The following is an 11,123-nucleotide window of genomic DNA, read 5'->3' as shown; positions in this document are numbered from 1 at the left end:
TTTGCTTCTCCAACACAACTCTAATGCGGTCCAACACTCCAGCAGTGAAAAAAAAATCACAAATTTTGACAGATGAACTTACCAATACCTTTGATTTTGTGATATACCCTAAAACAACAAAGCGAGCTTAGAGTCTAAGTGAAAGTTGAAACCCACATCTCAAGTTCTCACTTCTCAACCCACCCTCCCTCTGCTCTAAACTCTACCTGCTATCGCTACCCTCTATCCCTCTCTGGAGCTAGATCGGGCTGATCAACGAGCTCCATAGACGTCGACGCCGTGCGACCCTCTCTCTCTCTCTCGGCTTGGACAACAAGTCCGACCTCTTCTCTAAGCTTCTTTTTTTCTTTTTTCTTTTTTCCTTTAAGATACTTGACCATTTGGGTGGAATGGGTTACTAATCTCACTTATAACATCACTTATAACGCGTTTTGTCTTTTTTTTTTTTTTAATCCCACTCACTGTCAGCGTGTGAGAGTGAGTGGGATTAAGAATTATAATGATGTTACTATCATATATAATATTGTTATTTCCATATAAGTTACAAGTTATAACTTTTTTTTTTTGTTTCTTTACTTAGAGCATCCACAACAATGAAGCTAAAAATTTAGTTTTTTAACTCCACAAAAAGTTACTTTATCTATTTTACCTACTCACTTTACAAAATGTGGTGCAATAGTGGATCTATTTTAGTTTTCAACACAATAAAATAATGTATTTACTACAATAAAATAATATATCTACTACAATAAAATAATATATCTACTACAATAAAATAATATATCCCCACAAACTTTCCATATTTTCTTAGAGTTTCTTGGTAGCCAAACATAGCAACCCACACCCAACACAGCACAAACATCCACCACCACCAGTACACAGCAAAAAAAAAAAAAAAAAAACAAACAAACAAATCCTCAATCCAGACCAAACAAAATCACCAACCGGAGACAAACCCAGCACAAATTGGAGACAAACCCACGTGTCGATGCTGCCCATGCTGTCAACATCCTCGCCGATGCTTTGGTTTTAAATTACACTACATCTCTCTCTTGGCTTCGATCTCATCGCTCTACCCGTGGGTCTGAGGCGGATTGCAGTGTGGGTTTGAGCTAATCGGCGGCTTGGGATGGCTGGTGGATCGGTGACTTCGAGCTTTGGTGGCGGCGACATTGACGATGAGTCAGTCCGGCGGCGGTAAACAAAATGAGCTTGAGAGACCAGAGTTGAGAGAGTGAGCTTGAGAGAGATAAGCTTCAGATGATGAAATGAGAGTGAATGAGAGAGAGAGAGGCACGATATTATTTTAATCTCCTACTGGATAAAAAATTATTTTTTTTAGCTCTCAGCTATAGTGCACATGTATCCATACATGTGCACTATAGCTGAAATCTAAAAAAAAAAAAAAAAATATACCTCCATTGCTGCAAGGTGATTTTTTGTGTTTTGACGGAGCTAAAATAGCTATATAGCTATTTAGTTCCACTACTGCAAGTGCTCCTACAACTGACCCAAACTTAAACTTCCTTTGATCTCTAATATATAGTTTGTCATTTTTCAATGTGATAAGGATACAAAAGCTTGAAATTTGGAAGTTCTTATTAGCCCAACACATTAGCATTTCACACCTATTTTGACGAGTGGTCATGAAGCATGTGGTCCTATACCTTATCGTTTCAACAAGCACGTAACGATTTTCACAATTTTTTTTCATAACTATTAACCTAAAAAATTGTAATTGGACTAACATCACTTTCACATGTATTCATTATTGATTTCCATTTTAATTATTAATTAACACCAATTACAATGTTACATCATTGGAGATTGATAAGGCTCAAGACATATTGATAGTTTTAGTCTCCACTTGGCAATGATTTAAAGTAACGCTACAAATACAACATTTTTCACAACAAATTTATAATTTTTGAGTTAATAAGTTATTATTGATTCTCATATGGGCTAACTATACACCGACACCACTTTATTATTCACAATTAATAAATTATAGCATCAACTAATGTAAAATTTATTGTGAAATATGTTATAACTTTATGCTTATTCTAATTTAATTGGAATCCTCTTTGTGTCACAATTGGGCGTGTATATACCAGAATCTAGTCAACCGTTGCTCTATATCAATGAAAAAAGCAGGAAGGGAATGGCTCTAGAGATGATAGTGTAAATAGTCAGAATGGTCACATGTTCACATGGTCACTCACCTTATATTTTTTTGTACCTTCAATAATCTAGCCCTCTATGTCGTCTAGGTTCACTTCTTACAGCTTTATTCCCTATGATTTCTCTAATTTCGAGCCGAAGTATGGAGCTATAATAGAGGTCATTAGGTAGGCAACTAATTCCAAAGATGGGCACTAGAGCTTGCTATAAATAGTAAACTTAGTACTCATAACCATACCCAGCAACCCAAACAAATGGAAGAGCCAGAATATGCATGTGTTCCCTAGAGTTTCCCTGACCACTTCACTAGGAATTCTTTTCGCTTTTTGTTTTGCCTTATAAATTATAATGTTTATTATGAATTTAGTGATTTTTTTTTGTGTCCTTTTATGTTTTTAGTTTGATGTTGAATGTAACCTATTTAAACTTTTGGTTTGTACTTTAAATATTTTATATGTATTATTTTACTACTTTGGGTGTTAGTTTACTTATTTATAGTTCTTACATAATTTAAATTCTAGACATAAATGTATTTTATATCTAAAAATATGCCTAAATATAAAATTTAATTAATTATTTAATTGCCGTGTCCTTGCCATGTCATGTCCTTATTTTTCAAAAATTGCTATATCTCTGTGTCATATCCGTGTCCGTGCATCATAGAGTATAATAACTTACATGAAACTTTAAAGGGTTACATTAATTATTTCTGTGGGCGCTTTTTGTTTTTACTTAAGGAAACTTTTTGCGTATTCCTTGGAAAACTTTTGCAATCCCACATCGAAAGTTACTCCTCTCACTTTCTTACTTATAAGCTTGACCTGAAGAGAGGAGTATACCATCAGTTATTAAGTAATTTTTGATGTGGAATTGTAAAAATTTCCCAAGGAGTACGTAAAAAGTTTCCTTTTATAAAAACAAAAAGCACCCACAATTTCCTTTTTGAGATTTTTATTCTTATTGTTTTTCCTTTTTTGGAATATTGTTGATTTGGAAATTTGTTAAATGTTTTGTATAATATTTTTCAACGAGAATTAATTGAACCAAGAATATATTTTACTTTCTCAGAATCTAGGGGGGTGAGTAAGTATAATTTATTGTTGATTATAGAAAATTTAGGAATTCACAAATACAATTCACAGGATTTTTGAAAAGTCAGGGAGGCCATGGTCCCTCTAGCTCCGCCACTGGTTATGAACTTCTAAATTCTAATCAATTTTTAGTTTTTACCACTAGACCGTGCTCTTAAAAAGTCATAATTGTCAGGCAGCTACTTAGACGAAAAATCTATGGAGGGGAACCCTTTAGTCAAAATTCAGACCATTTTTCTACAAATATATAATGAAAATCCATTGCTGGACTAGCACACTTCACCTTGTTAGTCAAGGACTCGAGGTTTTGCCTTTTTGACCAAAACAAAGGCTGAGCTCATGGCATGCGACATTGCATGACTTTCAAGTTTCAGAGTTATCAAACCAAAGTGGTATCTGTGGTTATCATGAACAGTAGATGTGATATTTATGTAGAAAGTCAATGTATAAACAGTATTCAGCAGTGTACTTGTCCTCATAAACAGTGAAGCGATATTTACGAAGAAAGTCAATGTGTGAACAGTATTCAGCAGCAGTGTACTTGCCCTCATAAACAGTGAATGCGATTACGTAGAAATTCAATGTGTGAACAGTATTCAGCAGTGTACTTGTTCTCGAACGCTGAAACGCGTGGAAAAAAAAAAGCAAAACGCAAATGCAGGTTCTTTCATACGGATCCAAACGCTCACTAAAATTCTTCGGCTGTGAATGCGATATTTACGTAGAAATTCAATGTGTGAACAGTATCAGCAGTGTACTTGTTCTCTAACGCTGAAACGCGTGGAAAAAAAAAAAGCAAAACGCAAATGCAGGTTCTTTCATACGGATCCAAACGCTCACTAAAATTCTTCGGCTGCAGCCTCACTTGCACCCGTGACTCTTTCTATTGGAGGGGAACGCTTTAGTCAAAATTCAGACCATTTTTCTACGATAATATAATGAAAATCCATTGCTGCACTAGTACACTGATACACTCCACTTTGTTAGTCAAGGACTCGAGGTTTTGCTTTTTGTCCAGAACAAAGGCTGAGCTCATGGCATGTGACACTGAATGACTTTCAAGTTTCAAAGTTATCAAATCAAAGCGCAGGTGTGAAATTGCATACGCAACCTGAAATTCGCAAGAAGATTTTTATTTAGTTTGTTAGGTTATTAATATCTTAATTTAGAACAAGAGTTATTTTATAATAAGATAATTAAGGTGCTTAAAAAAAAGGGTAATTAAAGTTTTCTAACCAATTAGAATTAAGATTTAGCAATTCTTTAAAAGTAATTTATTGTACTTATTGAGGAGATAGTTGATATTTTGATAAATGAAAAATTGACCGTTTGATCTTTCTTTCGTCTGGTGCTAACTTAGGTCTACCCTAGGTGCTGACTTCTAGGCCATATCCATTTATTTTATTGTTGTTTCAATTTTGTTTTGGTTGTCCTGCGTCATATTTGATATTAGAGCAAACACCGATCTGTTGAAGCATCACTGCAGGAAAGAACCAGAAAATATTATCAACAAAAAAAAATTCATTGTCGTGTTTTTCATTCCATCAAACCACAATACCCACACAAAAGCCAACCACCATAAAGGAAACTAGATCCATAAAACCCATAACCCACTCCACCAGAACAGTACCGCAAGAATTCGTTAATACCGATCTCGCCCCGTCGTTCCAAAGCTACTGCCCACAACCATCACAAGCTGTCGGAAGGGCCAACCACCACAACCACAACACCATTGGAAGCCTCAACCTCGCACACCGTTGGTTCTATTGCAATGCCAAACCTACATCTATCCAATCTCATGAGGTAACCCACTGGCCTGTACCCAACACAACTCATTTTAAATTTAGCTCAATCCAATAGGCCAGCACCTAATAAAAAAAAATTAAAAAAAGTCATCCTATTGCAAAACCCACTTCCCGATCTTTTTAACAAGCCCTAAGCCCAACTTATACAACATCAGTTTTCCTTTAAAAGTAGAAGACCCGGCCCCCACACAAAAAAAAAAAAAATGACTTCCTTTCATAGTGAACTTGAAAACCATCTTAAAGAGGTTGGGAATAGACTCCTTAACCCTTCTTCCTCCATTGATGATCTCCTTACTCTTTTTGATGAAGTTGAAAATTTGTTAGCATACGTGGAGCAAGTACCATCCAAATCAGTGCGAGATGCACTTTTTCCCTTAGTAAAGGCTCTGATCAATAATAAACTTTTGAGACATACTAAAATGGATGTGAAGGTTTTAGTTGTATCTTGCATTATTGAGATTACAAGAATAACAGCACCAGATGCCCCATATAAGGATGAGCAAATGAAGGAAATATTTCGGTTGATTGTGGCGGCATGTGAAAATATGTCTCGCATGTTTACTCACTCTTATAAGAAGGTGACTTCAATTCTTGATACCATTGCAAAGGTCAAGTTATGCTTGGTGATGTTGGATCTTAAGTGTGATGCATTGGTTGTTGAGATGTTTCAAAGTTTCTTGAAGATAATTAGGTCCAAATATCCACCTGCTATACTTTCAGCCATGGAAACAATTATGAGTCTGGTCATAAATAAAAATGAAGACATTTCCTTGGATCTTCTCAATTCACTTTTTTCTATTGTAAGAAAGAAAAATCAAAATGTTTCACATATTTCGTGGACATTGGGGGAGCAAATAATCACTAGGATTAATGCCTAGCTAGAAAAGATAATGACACCCACTCAAAAACTACCTAGCAAGCTTGAGAGTGCACATGATGTGAAAGTTGAAGTTGTTGAATGTGCTTCTGATCAACCCTCTACAATTCTTGAAGATCTACATCTTGGTGAAGTCGAAGAGTTTAAAACCACAGTGCTTCCTATGGTTCATAAGGTTCAAGAAGAGATTATACAGATTCCACACATTGATTTTGCTATTCCAAATGAATTTAATGTGATGGAATTCAAGGTTTTTCTTTTCCCTGTGCTCCCTAAGGTGATTCCAAACTTGAAATAAGTGTTACTTATCAGCATTCTAATCCTTTAATGCTTTAAAACTCGAGGTCGAATTTTCTCCAACCAAAGGAGAATAATGTGGAAGACGCAAGAAGATTTTTATTTAGTATTATTTATGTTTGCAAGTCAATTGTATTTTTTATGTTTTAGATTCTAGTAGTTTATTAGGCTATTAATATTTTAATTTGGAAGTAAGGTTATTTTCGTAATAAGGCAATTAGGGTTTCCTAGCCAATTAGAACTATGGTTTAGCAATCCTTTATAAGCAACATATTATCCTCCTTGCACTACAACAAAATGTATTTTTAGTGACGAAATTTAGTGAGGAAATATTTTTCGTCGCTAAAAATATAGCTTTAGTGACGAAATATTCATTCCGTCACTAATGGTGAAAAAAATTATAACATTTAGTGACGAAAAATAAATTTCGTCACTATTGTGGTCTGAAAAATGGGCGCCAAGGGAGGGAAACTTTAGCGCGAATTTAATTAATCTATAGTAACGAAATATTTCGTCACTAAAAGTTGAAATTTTTAGTGACGAAACATTTCGTCACTATAGGTTTTGCACTTACATATTTTTAGTGACGAAATCATAATTCGTCACTAAAAGTATGCTTTAGTGACGAAATATGAATTTCGTCACTAAAAACCTTAACAAAGCCTCCCAAAAGTCTCTCACACAAACCTGAAATTTACATGTCATTTCTCCCTTTTATTTCAGCTCCCAAAAGTCTCCCACAAACCTTCAGACCAACACAAACCTTCAGATCAACACACAATCAGCAACGCTTCCTGTCGGCGATGGCGAGGCTTTCATTCGTTGACGGCGACGCTTCCAACCGCGACGATCTCCGGCGACGATTCTCCAGTCGCGACGATCTCCGGCGACGATTCTCTCCAGTCGCGACAATCTCCACGACGCTTCCTCCCAATCACGACTCTTCAGCTCGCCGTCGCCGATTCAACCCCAATCGCGACGATAGAACTCTCCGGCGAAGCTTCTCTCCCAATCGCGACGATTTTCTGGCGACGCTTCTCTCCCAATCGCAGCGATTTAACTCTCCGTCGCCGATTCAACCCCAACTGACTCTTCGCCTCCCTTCGCCGACCGTTCACCTCCTTTTGCTGATTCAACTCCCAACGCCGACTCGTAAGTTTCTTTCTCTTCTCTGTACGCTTTTCTCTTTTGTTGTTTTTTATAGTTTTTTTTTTTTTTTTTTGCTTGATTCTTTAATTTCTATTTGGCAACACTTGATTTTGATGGACTTTTCAGATTCTTTGCTCACCCAAGACTGAAGTTGGTCTCTCACCCGTGTAAGTTTTCCTCAATTTTTTCTTCATTTATAATTGAAAGTTCTTTTTTATTATACAGAATTAAGTTGCTTCATATGGTTTAGTTTAGAATTAATTTTGCATCATGTGGAATTTGAGATGGCTAACTGGGTATGTAGAATTTGAAGTTCTTTTGTGTTTTTGTTAAATTAGTTGGAATTTGAGCTATCTGGGTTGGGAGAATTTTGAGTAAATTTGGGTATGAATCACCTCGGTTATGGTAAACTTAATTGGGTGGAGTAAACGAACTTGGGTTTGGTGTAGTCAGTTGGCATGGAGTACTTAATTTAGATCAAATGGGTGTTGGGTTCACTGCTAGATGATGCACTTACATTACAGCATATTTTGCTATATTTGAGTTGATTATTCCTTCTAGTCTTGTAACTTCTTCCAAATCTTTGCCCTTACGTCTCTCTATCTATCATTTGACATAATTTTTGTTTGCCTTTATGTGGAGAATTGCTTTAATGGATTGTGTTGTTTCCTTTGTTTTTTTTTTTTTTTTTTGAATGAAGATTGTGTTGTTTTCAAATGGTTATTGTCTACATTTTTCTGTCTTTGAAATAAGATGTGTAAGTTTATAATAATCTGTAAGGATCATTTCACAATGTGGCTTGTCCTTAATGTTCACCAAACCAAGAACTTGATTTCAGTAAAAAATAACTTCATTTTATCCAATGCATGTAACATTGCTTGGTTATCCTAGTGTTAAAGTTGAAATTGTATATATTATAATATTACTAGCAAAGATGACTTTATAAAATTAAAAGCAAAGGAAGTATACAAGAACTCATAGGGAGTAACCTTAGTATACAGGCTTCATAATAAAGGATCTCTCCCAAAGTTTAAATTGTAAATATATATATCACTACATCTTATTTCTTTTGGGTCTTCACTTTGATAAAGCTAGATTATAGTTTTATGGTTTAGTTAGTTATTTTAGATTATTTTTTGTGTTCCTCAATTTTCAATTTTGTTTCTCTTTCTGCAGGAAAACATTTCGACAGTAAGTATACCTTTGGCAAAAACTAGTGATTGATCACTCCTGGCCTAGTGCCTTTGCTTCTTTTTATTATGAGGATCATTTTCAAGATTGAAGTATTTATAAATTTAACTTTTCTTTTGCAGGTTAAATACACATTGTTTGCAATAACTTTGGATTTTTTTCTGAAAGTTGTAAGCTTCGCTTGAGCAAAGTAAGTAAATTTTAGTAGAAAACCTTATAAAACTCTATACGTGTGATGTTGGAAATTGGATTTGTGGTGGTATGTTGTGTTGGAGCAAGCAGGTGGCTTGCATGGTGTTATAAGGTTGGTTAAACTAATATTGGGAGTGTTTTTCATTTCTTGCAAATGTTAATGAGTATTGTTGATTAGATGTGATGAATAGTGTTTTATTTGATTTAAATACTTGTAAAACTCTATAGTTGTGATATTTGTGATTGGTTTTGTGGTGGTATGTTGTGTTGGAGCAAGCGGGTGGCTTGCATGGTGTTATAAGGTGGGTTAAACTAATATTGGGAGTGTTTTTCATTTCTTACAAATGTTAATGAGTATTGTTGATTAGATGTGATGAATAGTGTTTTATTTGATTTAAATACTTGTGAAACTCTATAGTTGTGATATTTGTGATTGGTTTTGTGGTGGTATGTTGTGTTGGAGCAAGCGGGTGGCTTGCATGGTGTTATAAGGTGGGAGATTATTGAGTTCCAGCTCCTACAAGTTGCATCAAGCTTATGAAAAGCTCGTACAATCTCATGGTGCTGACTATGCAAGAAGCCACCCGCCAAAGAATGCCAAACTTGAGCTGTGGACTGAACTTATTGATGAGAGATGGACCAATAAGGATTGGCTGGTAAATTATTTATGCATATATTATTATTATCCAATGTTTACTATGTTATGTTGTAAACTAATTAGATTAATACTTAGATAAAGTAAATGTATACTGTTTTATTCATGATCTAATAGATATCTTGAATGTTGTTTATTAGGAAAAATCAATAAAAAACTCTGAAAATAGGAAGAAAACTTCAGGCAAACATAGATGCGGGACGAAGGCACTTGCTGTTAGGGTTGATGAGGAGGTGCTATTTTTTCATTTTTCTTAAACTTTAGTATATTACATGTTGTGATTAATAAGTATAACTATCTAACACTTGAATGTTAATTAATCAGACAAATAGTAATGATGGTCAAGTTCCTGAATTGGCAAAAATCTTCAAAGATGTTCATTTCAATCCAAATACAAATATGTGGATACACTATGAGGATGAAGCTACATATGTATGTATATCATTCCATCCTTATCATTCCATGTCTATCATGTTTGTAAAGTTATAATATATGTATTATTAATGTTGTGATTATTTGTTTCTTTCTCCTTTTCAAATGATAGGAAAATATTCTCAAAGTGCAAGAGGATCATTGTCAAGATCCTAATGCAATTCCCCTTACACAAGAGGAGATCTCAAATTTGGTTTTTAAGAAGAAGTCTGGTGTTGTAAAAGGACTTGGCATGAGACCTTCTTCTTCTCTAGTAACCACCGCCTCATCTAATTCTTCGGTGGAGTATATTCAACGGTTAGAAAATGAGATCATTGAGCTCAAAGAGGCAAGAGCTAAGGACCAAGAGGAGCGAGCTAGGGACCAAGAGGCACGAGCTAAGCAAGAAGAGGTCCAAAAGAATATTCTTAATTTTTTAAGGAGGAATGGTTATGATGACGCTCTTACCTATGGGGGTGGTTCAACTTCAAGTTAAAACATGTTTTGGTTAGTACTTTCTTTTAGCAATTGACCCATATTACATGGTATGACTACTCTTAATGTATTGTTAGAAATGTTTCTTCTAATATAATTAATGTTTTTACTTTATGATTTTAATGTAGTATTGGTTTTATATTTGTGCAGATTTCTTATTGGTGGTTTTAAGAAGATTTACTTTTGGCATTACTTGAAGACATATGAGGACATCTTCCGTTAGTTCTAATTATATTATGCTACACTTTTTGTATTGTTATAAAACATCTTGAGTTATTGTATATGTTGAAAACAATTATTATATGGATCTTTTTTTATAAATGCATTGTTGAAATAAATGTATTATTCAAATGTGAGGTTTTAGTAATATAAAAACAGGTTACAGGTTAATATCAAAACCATGAAAAAAATAAAAACAGAAAATAAGTTTTAGTGACGAAATATTTCGTCACTAAATGTAATAAAATTTTGTAAGAAATGGTTTTAGTGACGAAAATTTTCATCACTATATGTGCATGGATTTTCTTAAAAATAGTTTTAGTGACGAACTTTTTCGTCACTATATGTACCCGATAAATAGTTTTAGTGACGACATTATTCGTCACTAAATATAATTTAATAAACTAAAGTGTTTTTAGTGACGAAATATTTTTGTCACTGAATGGTGTTTTTAGTGAGAAAAACATTTAGTGACGAAACGTTTTCGTCTCTAAAAGTTTAAAAAAAAAAAAATCAAATTGGACTTTTAGTGACGAAATTTTTCGTCACTAGGACTTTTA

At 34.5% G+C, this 11,123-nt stretch overlaps 1 protein-coding gene across 1 annotated transcript; it reads left to right on the top strand.

Moving 5' to 3' along the window:
• The first annotated feature begins 5,280 nt into the window (after positions 1-5,280).
• LOC142643176 (sister chromatid cohesion protein PDS5 homolog D-like) lies at positions 5,281-5,955 on the top strand. Its single transcript, XM_075817746.1, has one exon. It carries the CDS (start codon positions 5,281-5,283, stop codon positions 5,953-5,955), a length of 675 nt encoding a protein of 224 aa, XP_075673861.1.
• The last annotated feature ends 5,168 nt before the right edge of the window (positions 5,956-11,123 follow it).

Source organism: Castanea sativa, chromosome 1 (assembly GCF_040712315.1).
Source record: "Castanea sativa cultivar Marrone di Chiusa Pesio chromosome 1, ASM4071231v1".
Taxonomy (NCBI): Eukaryota; Viridiplantae; Streptophyta; class Magnoliopsida; order Fagales; family Fagaceae; genus Castanea; species Castanea sativa.
This window is presented reverse-complemented; position numbering and strand designations above follow the sequence as displayed.

Coding starts and splice junctions, on each gene's coding strand:
- LOC142643176 (XM_075817746.1), top strand. CDS start 5,281: ATGACTTCCTTTCATAGTGAACTTGAAAACCATCTTAAAGAGGTTGGG.